General features: G+C 36.6%; 1 protein-coding gene across 1 annotated transcript in view; it reads left to right on the plus strand.

The window, feature by feature from the left end:
* The first annotated feature begins 246 nt into the window (after positions 1–246).
* GLTP1 (glycolipid transfer protein 1) overlaps positions 247–19109 on the plus strand; it is a 78415-nt gene continuing 59552 nt past the window's right edge. Inside the window, exon 1 of the mRNA XM_089792252.1 lies at positions 247–447. Coding sequence (XP_089648378.1) covers positions 318–447 — 130 coding nt within the window. The 5' untranslated portion in view covers positions 247–317. The remainder of the gene's footprint in view (positions 448–19109) is intronic.

Genomic DNA, 19109 nt, shown 5'->3' on the forward strand with positions numbered 1-19109 from the left:
AACCAAGGAATGGGAATGTTGGATTGGCCTCGTGGTCTCCTTTTAGAAGATTCTGATAAAAAAATTATAGTGGCCTATTGGTCCACTTTATATGCCGTTGTAGGGAATCATCAAATATTATTTCAAGGAAGACCTTTAGGGATACGAAGGCGTGTTCTTTATCCCTGTTTTCTTAATCGAGGGGTGGGGGTAAAATGTTATTGGGCATCCAAGTCTAAATAAACAATCCGTTCCCATAATTTTAGCAATTCGTTGAAGCTCTGTTATTTTAGAGCTTCGACATCAGACGGGAGCTGAAACCGATTGCGTTTACAGGGATGGCAGAGGAACAGAGGACGACTCTTTTTACTCCATCATTGGAGGCAATGGCTCATGTCAAGTCTGCTGATGACGACATGCTAACAAAGTCATTTTTGGATGTCTGCCGACTTGTGTTGCCTTTAATTGGTAGGCATTCTTTCCTTTCCCAAAATTGAGTTTCTTCCATACAATGTTGTCTCTGATTATTTCCATGTACAATATTTTTGATAATGGTAACTTCGGGTCAATTTCCGAACAATTGTGTCCGCTGAAGTATGAACACAAAGTGTTAGTTCAAGGGTTGAATTGTAAAGATCATATTTTTCACGAGTTCTTGTGAACAAGTATTTATGAAATATGGACGGATCATCCAAATTAAGCTGTTGTGTCTGGATAAATCATCACAATATATATAATAAACATTGAATAAACATGCTCCAACGTGCAACAGAATATTTAAAAATGCCATAACACAGTACAAAACTACCGGTAGCTCTTGCGCCTCACAGAAATATACGCTATGAAACAAATTGAAAGCATCATAGCATCATATTTCTTTGTTTATGTTAAAGTGTATGGCCAGATCACTTTTGTTTGTTTTTCCCCCTCTTAACTAGGGTTAGCGACTCTAAGCCGACAATTTTCTTTATTATTTTTGGTGAAAGAGCAGATCCTGGTAGGACAAGTCCGAGATCTAAATTTTAGAGAGAAATTTGTTGGAAAAATTCTTTAAGTACCTACTCTATCTGAATTCCCATAATGCTTATTAGCTGAATGTGCCAAGCAAATATTCACTAATTTTATCCACTTTTTTATGCAGCTGAAAACAAACTAATCAATGAGGGACCAAAGCGGTAGGCCTAGGAAAGGAATATATTCTTTGCCTTCCAAACCTCATGGCCTTTTAAGCCTTTCAAGCCTCACAAGCCTCACTCTACAATGCTTGCACAAAAGAATTATAATTTTTCTGGCAATTAAATTAATTCCAATATTAAATTGCAAAAGGAAGAAAAACAGGGACCATTACAAAATGATCTTTTATCCAGGTCATTTTTGGAGGCATGAAGAGGTTAAGCAGTCAACAAATCAACACATCACCATGTTCATGGGACTTTATTTATCCCATGCCAGTTTGAAGGCTCAACAATAGTGAAAGCCTGATTATATTAGTCATTCTTGTAACTTAACACACTCAAATTTTTTTCTCTCAAGATGAAAGGAGCACACTTAGAGATAGGATGGACCGGATACATCCTTTAACCAGCAAAATCACACTCACAATTTCTGAATCACTGCCCCACATCAGAAAAATATTTGGAACTTTAATGTAATCAAATACTTTTTTAAATAAACCATTCATAATCAATCTCTTTTCTTTTAGTAATAAATTTTGAATGTTCATTTAATCCAATTCACTTAGTGGACTTTAACATGGTAAATAATTGCCCTCACATATTAATGTTTGGGAGTTAATATTTTTTTTATACAAAATTCTCTTATAAGTTGAGAATCATGGTCACCAAGCAGCTCATCGGCTATCTTTTCACTTGGTGACTTCGAATTTTTTCAACTCATGTTTTCATTTTTCTGGGTAGTTTCAACAATGTACATTCTTCATACCTACTGAAATCTGATTGCAATCATTACATTTTTAATTTGGTCGCAGTGGTTATGAGTTCTTCTATTTATTGGTTTTGCTATAACTTGTAACTATCACATGCGTTTATATTTTATCTTCCAAGAAATATTTTAGTGGCAATAAAAGTGTGATTTTATGATTGAATTGACAATGTTAGTTTATTTTTCCTATTATAAGATTTCTATCACTTTGTCATCCATTAGTTTTTCAAGGATTTGTTTATGTTTAGGTGTATTCCTGATCCTTCTTGTCAGTTTTTTTCCTGTTAGCTAGGATTAAGGACCCTATGCCAGCAATTTTTGCTCTTTCTTAAGTGAAAAAGCAGACCCCAACAGATTATCACATAGATCAAGTGAGGACATGGAAAGAGTCTTTGTTGAGAAACACCTTAGGATGCCTAGGCGCTAAGTGTATTCTACTCTATCAGATTTTCCATGTTGCTTATCAGCCGAATGGAGGAAGCAACACTCACTAATTATTTCCACTTCCTTTATGCATCTGCAAACCCACATATCAACAAGGGGCAAAAACAGTGGGCCTGGGAAAGACACAGATTCTCTGCCTTCTAAACTTCATGACCTTGCAAACCTCGTTCTCCACCAACCTTGCACAAAATAATTTCCATCATTCCGCTCACCTCTAGTGAAAGGTGGGCCTCAATTGCCCAAGATCATCTTAATTAATTAGCAATTTCTCCTTTTGAATATAGCAGAGAAACACCTGACTTGCTTGCTTTGAAGGCTGGGGGAGTGGTTGCTTGCTTAAAGAGAAAGGCATTCTATATCTAGCACACGAATCAGTGATGTGGCTCTCAACCATATTTTCCTGGTGAATAAATTAATTCCAATATTATCTTGCCACTGTTTCCCAAGAGCAAGAGGAAGAAAGGCAGGGGTCATCACAAAATTATCTTGGGCACATATAGAGGCAGGAAGAAGCTAAGCATAGTTGCCAAACAGATGAACCACGTGTCCAATTGGACTGTATTGATCTCATGTCAGTTTGATGACCCAACATTGAAGATCCAATTGTAGTAGTCATACTGCAACACACTTAAAACAACTGCACAGAGAGGGAAATGGGTATATTTAGAGATAGCAAGGATCAGATAAACGGTCATCCATTAGCTAGCAAAACCATCACTCAAAGTTTCCAACTTGCTGCTCAACACTAGAAGAAATAAATAGATCATTTATGTATTAAATGATTTTGCAATAAACATTGCGCAATTCATTTTAGTAATCAAGTCACTTTTCTTTTAGTTTTGTTTTTGTTTACCAATAAATTTTGCCTCCCAGAACATTAAAATGTTATCTGTGATTATTTCCATTTGCATCATGTTTGATAACAAATATTCAATTTCCAAACAGTTGTTCTATTTAAATATGAAACTTTTAGTTTTGTCTTTTTAATAATGTTTTTTGAATGTACTCTTTATATGATGTGTGTTGCCTATAGTTGGTAGATATAATTCAATCCCCAAAAGAAGGGTTTTTGATAAAATGTTGTCTTTGATTATTTCCATTGCAATATGTTTGATAGCAAAGGGTCAATTTCCAAAAAATGTGTTCACTAAAGTATGAAACCTTGGTGTAATTCACAGGCTAACACAGAAAGATCATTTTTTTTCCTTGTGAATTAGAACTCATGAAATATGGGGGGATTATCCAAACTGATTGTCATACAGATAAAAAAATATTAGAGGCTTTTTTTTGTATAAACATTTTAAAGACCCAGGCACTGAACCTATTCCGCTCTATGTAATTCCCACGATGCTTATCAGCTGAATGTACCGAGCAATATTAGCTAATTCAATTCACTTCCTTTATACATCTGGAAACAAACATATTACCAAGGGGTTAAACCAGTAGGCGTGGAAAAGGCCCAGATTCTCTCCCCTTCAAATCTCACAGCCTTTCAAACCTAACTCTTTATGAAGCTTGCACAGAACTTTATTTTTCTGTTCATTCCAATATTATCTTGCCTCTGTTTGTTGAGAGAAAACGGAGGAACAAGTGCCAACACATATAAAGGCAGGAAGAGGTTATGCAGATTCACCAGATAAACACATCCCTGTGTTCAGTGAAACTAACAGATCCCAAGTCATTTTTGAAGATTCAACAATATTGAGATCTAATTGCCTGTCTTATCGGAAGAAATATTAGGTCCTTCGATATAATTAAATAATGTTGCAATAAACCACGTGTAATCCTCTCATGTAATTAAGTTACCTTTCTTTTAGTTTTCTTTTTCATTGAGTTATAAACTTTGAATGTGCATTAGATCCAATTTACTTATTGGACATTCTTGTGTTGAATTGTTCTGTCTTCTGATTATTATACTTCTTGTTAGAAATGGACCTAATAAGTTGAGAATTACAGTCAGTGTGCAGTTCCTGCACTGTCTTTAACTTGGCAATTTTTGGTCTTGTTTTCTATCATGTTTTTCTTTTTCTGGGTAGTTTCAGTAGCGTGCATTCTTCATATTTGCTGAATTCTGATTTCACATTACACTTGCTGCTTTGCAATCTTTACACAGTGATTTTGATTTCTTCCATCTTTTGTTTTTTCTATAAATGTCATGCACATTCATATTTTATCTGCGAATTTGGAGTGTGGTAAGCTCCTGACTGTGATCTCTTATCTTAGAACCAATCACCTGTTATGAAATTAGGAGGAATAAGGTCTGGAAAATCTTAAGGACGGGTGTTGTCACTCCTTATGTGGAACAGATCCATATTTTGAACCTAGAGCTTTTAAAGATTTTTGAAGAAGATGGAAGAGCCATATGCTCTCTGATAGTGGAGATTACAGGTCTATCTATGGAGGGTAGGAAGATTTTTAGAGAGGAAATCTTATGAGGCTGCTGCTTAAAAGTTTCTTAATGGTAAGGAGGGCAAAAGATTGGTTTAGAAGGCTAAAAGTGGCTACCAAGTTATGTCTCTCAAGGTTCTTTGGGTTTTGGTAGCCAAGCTGATAATACAGTGGTTACACTACTGTGTTTGGCTTTCATTTCTCTTTGTCAAATCATTTCAGGCAAAAGCAGAAAGTTCCCTTTCCCTACTATTTGCTCGCATCCTTGGAATTGGAGGAGCATGCAAAGAATGTGAGTTTTCCCTCTCTTTCATGATGGTTTGATCCTCCTAATCATGTTGCATATCAAAGCCTTCGTCTCCAATTCAGAAGCTGAAAATCAGAAATATGTATCCACTCCTTCAGCAGATGAAAAGGAGTATGTCAGATTTAGGGGACAAGATGGATAGAAAGATGAGTGGCGATGATTCCTAAGGACAGGGATTGGAGAATTAATGATGATGTTTTTGATTCTGAGAAAGGAAGCCCCGCTTGAGGAGGAAGTGAAGGATAAAAAGTGGAAAAGGAGAAGGATTAATGTCGATGAGTCAGCTTCCAAGGAGGTGGCATCAAATGGTGAAGATCATGGGGGGAACGACATTCCCTTGGAGGTTACGTTAATTCTGGCGATGCTGTTATTATGGATGTGGAAGAAAATATCCCTAACCCGGGGTCTTCCTCTTCCTCACCTTCACAACACAATTTTGAGGTTCCCTATCCCCCTTTTCTTACTTATCTTCAGAAGGAATCCTTGCTTCTGATTTATAATAGATGGGCTCAATGACTTGTTGGGGGTTGCAAACTAGTTCCGAATGTGCAAATGGATCTTCCTTGAGATTAACTAAGTAAACACCAAAATTTGCCCAATTATGTTGCATATCAAAGCCTTCGTCTCCAATTCAGAAGCTGAAAATCAGAAATATGTATCCACTCCTTCGGCGGATGAAAAGGAGTGTGGGTCAGATCTAGGGGACAATATGGATACAAAGATGAGTGGCGATGATCCCTAAGGACAGGGATTGGAGAATTAATGATGATGTTTTTGATTCCGAGAAAGGAAGCCTGACTTGAGGAGGGAGCCAAGGGTAAAATGTGGAAAAGGAGAAGGATTAATGTCGATGAGTCAGCTTCCAAGGTGGCATCAAATGGTGAAGATCATGGGGTGAACGACATTCCCTTGGAGGTTACTTTAATTCTGGGGATGCTATCATTATGGATGTGAAAGAAAATATCCCTAACCTGGGGTCTTCCTCTTCCCCACCTTCACAACACAATGTTGAGGTTACCTGTCCCCCTTTTCTTAGTTATCTTCAGAAGGACTCCTTGCTTCTGATTTCTAATAGATGGGCTCAATGACTTGTTGGGGGTTGCAAACTAGTTCAGAATGTGCAAATGGATCTTCCTTGAGATTAAGTAAACACCAAAATTTGCTCAGTCTGAAACAATATCACCTCTATACAAAATAGAGAGGGCAATTCTATTGGGATATTGTTGAGAATGTTACAGGAGATTGCATTATATGTTCTGACATTAATGTTTTGTCATTGATGTCAACATATTTCTTTTCTTGACAGTATTGAGAGTTTATTTTGATGTGATATTGGATCATTATGAAATCTGTATTAATAATGAGATGGTGTGGAGTTGCAAATGGATTTATGGAGGTCTATAGATGATCATTCTTGGATCACAAAGGCTATTGTTATGATTTGAGTGAGTTATAGTGAATTGCTTGAAAATTGGGTAATAGCCTTTTCTGGTTATTTTGGTGATGTTAGTGTTGCAGTATTGGATTGGTGCATATTGGTTATGCAATATTTCTTGTTGTTAACCTGGTGGTATGTTTAAGGCTTGGATATTTGTCCTCAGTTGGAGTGGTTCGTGATTTAGAGATGAGCAAGCTATTTTTCATTGATGACAGAGATTGCTTAGTGATGTTCATGATGACTAGTGCAGAGTGGTTTTTGGATTCTAAAACAGAGATGATGTTGTTGCAATTTCAGGATGCATGTTGTTGTTTTTTGATGGTGTTCTATTCTTGTTGTTGGATCGCATTAGGCTATGTGATCAGATTCAAAAGATTTTATGAAGTGCGTGATGCATTCTTGGCCAACTTGGTTAGTTAGCATGTTGCATTGGATTGTGAGTTTGATCTATGGATCATGGCATGTTGGAGATTATTTGTTTTGGTCCTAGCTATGTCTTAACCAACATAACTTGGATAGCATTGGTTTATTATAATATATTATTGTGATTAAGGTCATGATGAAGTCCAATCTAGTTTATGTTGGCATAATTGGTTGTTGATTTTCTTGAAGAGTTGATAGGAATTGTTGGTATTGTTGATTGTCTTCAAGAGATGTTACACCATATATTTGCTGATTATTTGACCAGTTCTTGTGTTGTTATTGATGTCAGCTCGAAGGTTGAAATGTACTGGTTATCAGAGTGGTTATGTTGTAGATTGTGTAGAGTATGAATCAAGTGTATGGTTGATTTGTGTGTTGACTTAGAGTGCGCGATTGATATGGAAGACTCGAGGATGTCTCTAGATGTTGTATATGTAATTTCATGTACTGCACATAAGTATGGCGTCAATTATGATTGATTGAAGTGAAACACTACAACTAGGTTGAACAGTTTATGATAGACAATGAATGACTTGATTGGTCTATCAAATCTATGATATTTCAAGAGATGCAATCCAGAATTTATGATGTTTACTCAATTATTTGATCGTGGTGATAGTTGTGTATGTTTTGGTTTAGAGGGTGGCATGTTTTTGATTGATTGAAGGAAGTACAAGAAGGGAAATAGAGAACAGGTTGGATGTTTGTGTTTGATCTTGAAACAATAACATGTAGGCTGCGTCGGTTAGACCCTTCATGTTGTAAAGTTGGTTGATGAAGTGGCAATGATGTAGAGCCAATAAGGTGTGATGGATCAATTATACGTTGGTAGGTGCGATTGAATTTCTTGAAGTTGTGTATATTCATTAGGAAAAGTGAACAAGCCAGATATTCTTTGTTGGATCATTGTGTGACTCAAAAAGATGATTGTGCGGTACCAGCTAATGATGAATTAGGATTTGGTAATACGTTTTGGTCAAACATAGATGGATTTCATGGTGTAACACGATGAGGGTAATCTACCCTAATTCTAATGTTGAGATTGTTGGGTGATGCGACGCGCTCCCTTGCTCATAGGTGGTTAATTATGTGGTGTTCCATGTTCACTAATAGTCATGGCTTTTGGTGCAACGGCAAATGGGCCCTACAATTGGTATCAGAGCCTGGTTTTGGCCTGGTCATGGGTTCAAATCTCCCCGGTGACTTCCCGACCCGCGTAAGCACTTGGTATGCGCGTCGAGGGGGAGATTGTTGGGTGATGCGACGCGCTCCCCTGCCCACAGGTGGTTAATTATGTGGTGTTCCATGTTCACTAATAGTCATGGCTTTTGGTGCAATGACAAATGGGCCCTACAGAGATGTCTATTTATATAGAAGAATGTTATTTTTGCTAATGTGTAAGTGAGTGAGATCGAAAAGGGTTGTACAATCAAGCTGGTAGCTAAATATTTACAAGCAGTGAACTGAATTGGATTATTACAAGCAACGGTGAAGTGCTAATTCAAGATCACTCTTAACCAGGTCACTTTTAATAGGATGAGCAGGATCTTAATCAGTTTGAAGTTAATTCCTTTAACAGGTTGGCTCATTAATTTGAGTTACAAAATCCTTTATCAAGGTTATTCCTAACAAAGTAAGGATCTTAACAAGTCTGAGATAAATCCCTTAACCGGGTGACTCCAACAATGCCTGCTCCTAACCAGGCATTATTGCAAGCTCCTATTAGGGCCAGGCCTTTAACATGACACGTTTCAAAAGAGTGCAAATTGCTTGTGGGTATCAATTCCCGCTGTGGCTCTTCCCTCTTTTTTTAGGGTTTCCATGATAAAAATCTTGGGGTTATTGTGTGAGTTGTGTGGATGCTTTTGTTTATTGTTTCATTGATAAGTTTACAAGTTAACGTGGATGAATGAAGGAATGAATAATTAAGTGTTGGATCACTATTGGTTAATCAATATTGTGAAGTTTGATTAAAGTTTGAATTTAGTGGATTACTGATTGACCCCCCATCCCCCCTAGTGATCTAGGTGCTTAAGTATATTAACAGTTTATGTTGATAGATTCTGTAAAATGATGAAATAATATTGTAATTAGAAGTGATGGAGAATGTGATGTGTGTGTGATATGCGAAGATGTGGGAGTGATAGAGAGGTTGGATGAACCAATCACTAGTTCATGCTCTTAGTCTTCTTGTAAGACTTTTAGGGTGTCTTCTCCACACCACTTGCCACCTATAGGACCTTAATTGTCTAAGGATCCCCTGGTCTCTCTAGCCAACCCAGCTATCAAGAAAGATTCATCAATCAAGTCAAAACTTGATGCCTTCTTGCTTCACTCACCATAGCCCTTAAAACATAATAAAGACTCTTAAACTCCAAATCTTGAACTAAGCCTTGCAGAGGTGTGGAGGTATTACCAAATACTTCAACTCAACCATCTAGGGGTGTTAGAAGTCTCACTTGTTTCATCTTCCCATTCGATTTCATCAATTCTTCACAAATAGGGCTAAAAGGTTACTATCCCCAATTTGGTCTCATATAGCGAGAAAATAGGGATTCTCTCCCAATCCTTCCAAAGAAACCCTACAACTTTTCTTAGGATTCTTGGATCATGTGCCAACCTCTCAAGGATTTTTGGGCTCTTGGGGTCACCACCTTTCGTACAATACCCTAACTCAATTTGAGTGAATTTAGGGGTTTGAGCGCTCTAACTAGCTGTTCTGCAAGTTGGAAAGTGTGAGGCTATCATCTGGATTGGTATGATCACACCCTCTTCACCATACCTTGGCAAGACTCCTAACTTCAAACTCCAAGTGGAATCATGGCTCTAGCTTTCCACCTTTGTAAGTTATGCTGATTGCACCTTGGTCTTCCCTAGCCGAACTCACCATAGGCTCGCCTAGGGCAAGACTTTAAAAATGGCTCCCTTGCATTTGAGGGCCCAAGCTTTTGTACTTTGAAAATACATGGAGTCTACTCACTATTCCCAAGAGGCCGTACAGATTGGACGGTGGGAAAGTGAGTTAGAGCTCCATCTTTGCCAATTGCTTGGACAGGACCAACAACAATGCAAGAACAAAAGTTTTACAAAAGGAAAATAAATGATCACCAAATGCCTGTCTAATGCCACACAGAATCAAGAAAACATCTAACCTACACACACCAAGTATTATAGTAACAAGTTCAATCCTCTAATTATTGTCATAAAAATGCACAAATTTGCTTAGAATTACTTCAAAACTCCAATGTCATAATTTCTATGTCCGTACAATAGGTGTCCAACCCTGCATCTTGGTCAGGGCATGCCTTTTATAGGGTGATTGGTTGGTTATTTTTCCCTTAGGGCTCTTTTCCATCGAGTTGCAACTTTTTGACAATGTTGCTCAAGCAACTTTTCAAAGTTGCAAAGTTGCACAATGCAACTTTTACATCTTTTTGGCAAGTTTTTCCCAACTTAGCCAAATGAACTCCAATGCTTCCCAAACTTAACCAAAGACCTTAACTAAGGGAAAAACATCATCCTAACCCATCCTAGACCCTAATGATCTCATGATGATGTCAGCATCATCCTTTTGCAATCGAGGGGTTTACATCTTGCTGATCCCTAATTGCACTTAGAGTGGCCTAGGACTCTTCAATTCACACCCTATTGTACTCCTACCATGGTCCACATGACCTTATGTAAAACACAATCAAAATGCCCTAAAGGCACACACATAAAACAAAAACTTGGATCGATCAAGCAATCCTTAGGTGCTCTTGCACCATCTTCCCCCTCTGCACAACTTTCAAGGTACATGAGGAGAAATCAAAGACAAATCAATGCCTAGCTTCTTGAAGTTAGCTTCCTCTACCTATGTGGCTTCAGATTTTGGTTGCTCCTTCCATTGTATCAGATGCTCCATATATACCTTATGCCTAGTTGATTTCTTCACCCTGGATTCCAAGATCCTCTCTACTTGTAGTTGAACCTTGGGAGGCAAGACTTTAGCACTTTCATCCCCCAATATCTCCTAGCCATTTTGATTCACATCTGTCAATGGTCCTTTGTATTTGACTAAGTCAGCCACATTGAACACTGGTAAAATACTTAACTCTACTGGAAGTTCCACCTTGTATGCATTCTGTCCATACTTGGCTAATACCTTGCATGACCCTACTCTCTTCATTTGCAACTTAGTTGGCATTCCCTTCTGTAACCTAGACTTGTTTAAGTGGACCATAACATCATTTCCCCCTTCAAACTGTACATCTCTCCTTGACATATCCACTTTAGTCTTTAGCTTGTGGGTAGCCTCTGTTATAGTCTTCTTTACCTGCTCTTGGATCTCTTTCATTGTTTCTGAGAAGTCTTCTGCATGTCCACTTCTATACTCTTTGGCTCCTAAATCTCTAAGTTCACACACTCCTCTTGGGTCCATCCCATAGACTATCTCAAAAGGACTCCTTGTGGTCCTATTCACACTGTCATTCTAGGCATATTCATCTTGTGGGATGATTAAGTCCCATGTTTGTCCATACTCCTTGGTTAGGCATTTGAGAAGGTTACCTAACACCCTATTGATTACTTAAACAAAGACCTCAACTAAGGTGAAAACATCAACCTAACCCATCCTAGATCCTAATGACCTCATGATGATGTCAACATCATCCTTGTGCAATCAAGGGCTTTTACATCTTGCTGATCCCTAATTGCACTTACAAGTGTCCTAGGACTCTTCAATCCACACCCTATTGTACTCCTACCATGGTCCACATGACCTTATGTAAAACACAATCAAAATGCCTTAAAGGCACACACACAAAACAAAAACTTGGATTGTTCAAGCAATCCTTAGGTGCTCCTGCACTAGGGAGTATGTTATATCAGTGATTGGAAGTAGAGGTATGAGTAGAATCTATTGAGGCAGAGAATTGATGTACTTCATTAGAGCTATATTGGCATATCAAAGATGCTATTAATCAGTTCATAATTCAGTGGATTGTTGTCCATTTCAGGGTTGTTGCCCTTGTTGTAATCTTTAAACAATGAGCTTGAATACATGTGTGTTACCATTGTACTTTAATAGGGTTCATGTGCTAGTACATATATTTAGTGGGTTCAATCTTCAGTGTGGTTTTTTCCTTAACATGGTTTCCACAAAAAAAATCTGGTGTTATGTGCTATGGTGTTGTTGTTTTCTATGCCTTAATGCTTATCTAAGTTGTTATGATGATGAATGGTTTAATGTATCACGTTTTATCACACAATCGATTTACCCTCCGATCCCTTTAGTTGTGAGTGGTGCCTTGTTATTCCTAATATTTGGTATTAGAGCCTGGTCCTCTTTTGGAAGCTTGATTGCTTGAAGAGATCTGTAATGACAGCCTTTAAGAAGGGCAGTCCAAAGTTTAATGGAACCAACTATGCTCTATGGAAAGGATGATTTCACATTTGATCTACATGGGAATAGAAGATTGAGAAATTACAAAGAAGGATTACAAACCTCCTACTAATATATTTAAAGAAGAAGGAATTCACAAATAAAATGAGAGTTGTTAAAGCATCATACAATGCCTTATCAAATCCTTAATACACTAATGTCATGAAATTGGGAATTACTCATGAGATATGGGGGAAATCGGAATCATTGCATGAAAGAGACACTCATGTGAAGCAAGTGAAACTTCAAAGTTTTAAAGGAAAGCTTGAATCTTTGAGGATGAGCGAAGATGAGAATATTCCTACCTATGTGCAAGAGGTGACAAACCTTGTTTGTGGAATCAGATGTGTTGGTGAAATCATAGAAGAAGATGAAATAGTCTCAAAGATATTGAGATCCTTGTCAATTGCTTATGACAACAAAGTTGTTGCAATTGAAGAAATTAGAACTATATCTAAGGTGAATGCAGATTCATTTGTTGGTAAGTTATTTGCTTTTGAAATGACTAGATTTGGTGACAATTTACCTAAGGTAGAATATATGTATTCAAAGCTACTATTTTTAAGGATAACCATAAGTATGAATGTGGCAAAAGTTCTTCAAGTTCTTCTTTTAAATGTGGACTAGATATGCTAAGGATTTGGAAGAGATAGAGGAAGGAAAGGAAGATAAAAAAGTTGGAAGCCTCAATTGCAATAAGAGTATGTAAAGGTATAGGTATGTATGAAGGGCAATTGCCTTCTAAATGATTTTCATGTAATAAGATTGGTTATTTTCAGAAGAGTGTAGACGAGATTGTATTCATCGCTATTAGAGATGAGAGCCTAGAAAGTTTTAGTCTAAATATCATAAAAAATGTTACTATGCTATTGAAGGTGCGATTGATGATGAATTTGAGAAGAGTGAAGATGAGATTGTATTCATCGCTATTACTGATGAGAGCCCTACTTGTCTAAATGTTGAAAAATCCTAATTACATATGTTGAAAAGAAGGATGATTAGGTGATAGACAGTGGATGTTCACACTACATGACATGATATAAGAATAAATTTGTAAAGCCAGATATGTATGATGGTGGTGTTGCCAGATTTGGTGATAACACTCCTAGTTCAATTAAAGGAAGAGATTCTATTACACTTATGATAAGAGTAACATTGATGATGTTCTATATGTTGAAGGATTGAAGCATAATCTTTTGAATGTTGGACAGATTGTTGAAAAAGGTTACAACTTACAATTCAAAGATGGAATGTGTTCAATTGCTGATAATTCTGGAAATGAGATTGCTTAGGAACCAAGACCAAAGGTAATGTTTTTCATTTGAGTAGTGTGGAGAACAAATGTTTGATTGGGAAGATTGATGACAACTGGTTATGGCATAAGAGATTTTATCATGTAAACTTTGATAACATTGTGATGATAAATTCTAAAAATGTTGTAAGAGATTTGCTTATAATGTTGAAGCCTACTAATGTAATATGTAAGGAATGTCAGCTGGGAAATCTAACAAGATCCCTATTTAAAAGAAAGACATATTTTTCAAATGAATTATTAGATTTGGTGCATGCTGATTGATGTGGTCCAACAAGAACACATAGCTGCTATGGAGATAAGTATTTTATTCTTGTCATTAATGATTATTCTAGGATGATGTGTGTTACATTTTTGAAAGAGAAATTATAAGCTTTTGAGAAATTCAAAATCTTTAGAGCTATGGTAGAGACTGATATAAGATTGAAGTTGAAATGTTTAAGATTAGATAGAGATGGAGATTCACTTTTGGTGAGTTTACAACTTAGCGTTAAGAGCATGGAATACAGTGATAGATGTTAACTCCCTGAATCCCTCAGCAAAATGTGATTGCAGTGCGAAGGAACTGAACTATCTTTAGCAGAGCAAGGACTATGATGCTGGAAGGAAAGGTATCTCAGATGTACTGAAGAGAAGTAGTTAGCACTGGACTCTACATATTGAACATAGTTCAAATTACTAATGTAATAAGTAAGTAATGTCAGTTGGGAAAGCGGACAAGATCCCTATTTAAAAGCAAGACACATTTTACAAATGGATTATTAGATTTGGTGCATACAGATTTATGTGGTCCAACAAGAGCACATAGCTACTTTGGAGACAAGTATTTTATTCTTGTCATTAATTAATAATTCTAGAATGATGTGGGTTACATTTTTGAAAGAGAAATCAGAAGCTTTTGAGAAATTCAAAATCTTTAGAGCTATGGTAGAGACTGAGATAGGATTGAAGTTGAAATGTTTAAGATCAAATAGAGACGGAGAATTCACTTTTGGTGAGTTTTCTACTTACTGTAAAGAGCATGGAATAAAGTGATAGATGTCAGCTCCCAAAACCCCTCAGTAAAATGAGATTGCAGAGTGAAGGGACTGAACTATCTTTAGCAGAGCAAGGACTATGATGCTGGAAGGAAGGTACCTCAGATGTACTGGAGAGAGGCAGTTAGCACTGCACTCTACACATTGAGCATAGTTCAGATTAAGCATGGAACTGGTAATACACCGTATGAGCTATGTTATTGTCATGTCCCTAGTGTAAAAGGATTTCAAAGCCTTTTGAAGTAAATGCTATATTAAGAGAGATGACGATTTGGTAAAGTTTAATCATAGAGTGATGAAAGAATCTTTCTTGGATACTCAGCTAAGAACAAAACCCACAAATGTTATAACAGTCGATTAAAGAAAATTGTTGAAAGTGTTAATGTTAAAGTGGATGAAAGCTATCGGATTATGGGAAGATCTTACATTTATGAATTAGATGATGAGGAAGAGAAATAGATTGTGGTTTTGTAGAATCAGAATCAAAATGGATTGGTTGAGCAGGTTGAAGAAGGTGGTGACAATGAGATTACTACACATCAATCTACTATAACTTAGAAGATCCCAAGGTATGTAAAGTTAAATCAGGTAGAAAATCATATTATTGGTGATAAGAGTTATGGAGTTATGACTAGAGGAAGGATTGCTAGGATTGAAATTCGATTAATTTCTCTAGTACAAACATGTAAAGATGAAAGTTGGATTAAAGCTATGAAATAAGAATTTGATCAGCTTAACAAGATCAAGAAATGGACTTAGTTCCTAGACCTAAGATCAGGAATGTAATCGGAAATAAATGGATTTTTCGGAACAAATTGAATGGAGATGGTATGATTATAAGGAATAAAGCTAGATTGGTTTGCAAAGGATGTTTATAAAGTATATCAGATGGTTGTCAATATTCCTGAATGGTGATCTAGAAGAGGAAGTTTATGTTGAACAAACTTGATGGTTCTCCTTCAACTATTCAGAATGATATGGTTTGCCGATTGAAGAAAGCCTTGTATGAATTGAAACAAGCCCCAAGAGCCTGATATGCAAGGTTAGATAAGTATTTATTGAAACTTGGTTTAGTAAAGGAACTGCAGACAGTAATTTATATGTCAAGATTGATAATGACAATGTCTTGATTGTTGAAGTATTTTTGGATGATATCATTTTTGATGGAAATGAAAAGATGAGCAAAGAATTTGCTGATGAGATGCAGAAAGAATTTGAGATATCTATGCTAGGTGAGATGAACTTTTTCCTTGGTTTATAGATCATACAAAAAAAACTGGGATTTTCATATCATAGTATAAGTATGTGATGGAGATGCTATTTTTCTTTGGCATGGATGATTCAAAGCTTGGTAGAAATCTTATGGTATCTGGTTGCAAATTTGACAAAGGATGATGATTCACTTAATGCTGATCAATGATACTGATCGATGGATTACACTATCTAACACACGTTAGACCTAACATATCTAATGTTGTTGGAAATGCTGGAAGATTTCAAGCTGAACTTAAGGAATCACATGTTGATGTTGTTAAGAGGATATTCAAATATTTGAAGGGTACAATTGACAATGGATTATGGTAAAGATAAGGATTTTACTGTAAAAGTTTATATTGGTGCTGATTGGGCAGGAAATGTGGATGATAGAAAAAAGTACTAGTGTTGGTGTTTTCTTTTTAGGAAGGAGGTCAGTTTCATGGTTGAGTAAGAAGCAAGATTGTATATCTCAATCTACCATTGAAGCTGAATATGTTGCTGTGGCTGCTATTGATTGTATAAGTTATTTGGATGAAGCAAATGCTGAAAGATATTAGAGTGTATATTGATGAGCCTATTGTTATTCATTGTCATAATTCTAGTGCTATTAACATTTTTAATAGGCTTATGTTGCATTAAAAAAAAAAACATATATCTATCAAGTATCATTTCTTGAGAGATAAGGTGAATGAGAAAGAAGTAAGATTGGAATATGTGGCTACTAAAGAGCAAAGTGCAAATTATTTCATGAAGCCTTTACCATATATGTGGCTACTAAAGAGCAGAGTGCAAATTATTTCATGAAGCCTTTACCAAAAGATGCCTTTGAATATCTCAGAGGTATGCTTGGGGTGATGGCCCCTCTTGATCAGAGCTAGTAGATGCATGGATTGGTGTTTTTGAGTTGTTGATCATGAGAAGTATGGTTTTCAGTGAGCTTTTTGTCAGTTGATTTGATTTCATCCACTTAGCGGAAACATGTGCCTTTGTCATCTATGTCCAAGGGGAGAGATATATATGTGAAAAACATGATGTTTGAGGTGAAATAGTGATGATTGGGGAGATATAGCTATGAAGAGTTTCTCTAACTTTGAAAGATATATCCTACATTGATCTTTGTGCATTGACTTGGTTTTTGACATCATATGTTACCATCACTGCCTAAGGGGGAGATTGTTGGGATTGTTGAAGAGATTGTATTATATGTTTTGGGATTAATGCTTTGTCATTGATTTTAACATATTTCTTTTCCTAAAAGTATTGACAACTTATTTGTGCTGTGAGATTGGATCAATACGATTTCTGTATTGATAATCAGATGGGCATAGTTACAGATTTATTTATAGATGTTTGTAGATGATTATTATTGGATCACATAGGTGATTGTTATGATTTGAGTGAGCTGCAGTGAATTGATCGAAAACATGTTATTAGCCTTTTTTGGTCATCCTGGTAATGATAGTATTGCAGTATTTGGATTGGTGCAGATTGGTTATGCACTATTTCTTATTGCTAACCTGGTGGTGTGTTTGGACTTGGGTATGTGTCTTCAATTGGAGTGGTTGATGATTTAGAGACAAGCAAGTGATTTTTCATTTATGACAAAAATTGCTTAGTGATGTTCATGATGAAAAGTGTAGAGTTGTTCGTGGATCTTACGACAAAGATGTTGTTTATTAATGATGTCCTATTCTTGTTGCTGAATCACATTAGGCTATGTGATCGGACTTGGAAGATTTTGTGAAGTGTATTGATGTATTCTTGGCTAACTTGGATAATTAGAATGTTGCATTGGATGGTAAGTGTGATCTATGGATCGTGGTGTGTTGAAGATCACTTGTTTGGGTCGTAGCTATGTCTTAGCATATTGCATTGTATTGTGAGTGTAATCTATGTATCGTGGCATGTTGAAGATTATTGTTTGGCTTCTAGCTATGTCTTAATTGATAGATCTCGGGTAGCATTGGTTATTGTAATGTATTATTGTGACTAAGGTCATGATTAAGGACAACCCAATTTATGTTTGTGTATTGTATAAAAGGATGAAATTATTTTGTAATTAGAACAGATGAAGGATGTGATGTGTGTATGAGATGTAAAGTTGTGCGGGCATGATATATCAATGATTGGAAGCAAAGGTATGAGTGGAATCTATTGAGACAGAGAATCAATGTACTTTATTGGAGCTGTATTAGCATTTAAGAGATTCTATTAGTTAGTCATAATTCAGTGGATTGTTGTCCATTTCAAGGTTGTTGCCCTTGTTGTAATTTCAAGGTTGTTTCCTGTTTTGTATCTTTGAGTAGTGAGCCTGAATGCATGTGCATTTCCATTGTACCTTTAATAGGGTTTACGTGCTAGTACATTATTTAGTGGGTTTGATCCCCATTGTTGTTTTTCCCCTAAAAAGGTTTCCACGTAAGAAAATTGGTGTTATGGTGGTGGTGTTTTTTACGCCTTCATGCTTATCTAAATTGCTATGGTGATGAATGGTTTAATGGATCAAGTTTAATGACACAACCGATTCACCTTACCCTCGTCCTCCCCCAACTTCTTCCTAATCGGCAGTAATGTGTTTTCTAGCATGACATTTCCTGGCATAGGTTGACAATATCTACTTCCTTTCTAAGAGCTGCCATCACTTGTGGAAGCTTCCCTTCCAAAAACCCCTAAAAGCCATAATGTCTCATTTGAGCCCCTAGACTTTTGTATTCTCCATTGTGGCTCCAAAACATTAATCCCCACTTCCCCAAGCTCGAATGAGATCTACCATGGTGAGGAAAGGGGCCAAAATTGATCTTGACACTAGGATTAGGGATTGAAACCCTAGCCCCCATACCAGGAGCTTTTAAACTACTCTGCAACGATATATTTTGTTTGCAAATGAAGTTCTAAATCAAAGACCAAGTCTGAAAATCTGACATGTCTGAAAATTAAGCTTGAAAACATCTTTGAATATGTCCTTAAGGGCCCCTTTGGCTACAAGCATAGGAATAGGAAATTAGAATGGAAAATGGGAATGGGAATGAGAATGAAGAATAGGAATGGAAAATGGCAATCCCAGTCTTGTTTGGTTCACCTAAAATTTATTGGGAATTTGTTTTAATTTTCAATTTTTTCAGATGGACATAATCAATGTCCGTATCCTTGAATTGAGGCTA

The sequence above is a fragment of the Cupressus sempervirens genome, chromosome 7 (assembly GCF_028749045.1).
Source record: "Cupressus sempervirens isolate cs-2001-9-10 chromosome 7, ASM2874904v1, whole genome shotgun sequence".
NCBI classification, from domain to species: Eukaryota; Viridiplantae; Streptophyta; class Pinopsida; order Cupressales; family Cupressaceae; genus Cupressus; species Cupressus sempervirens.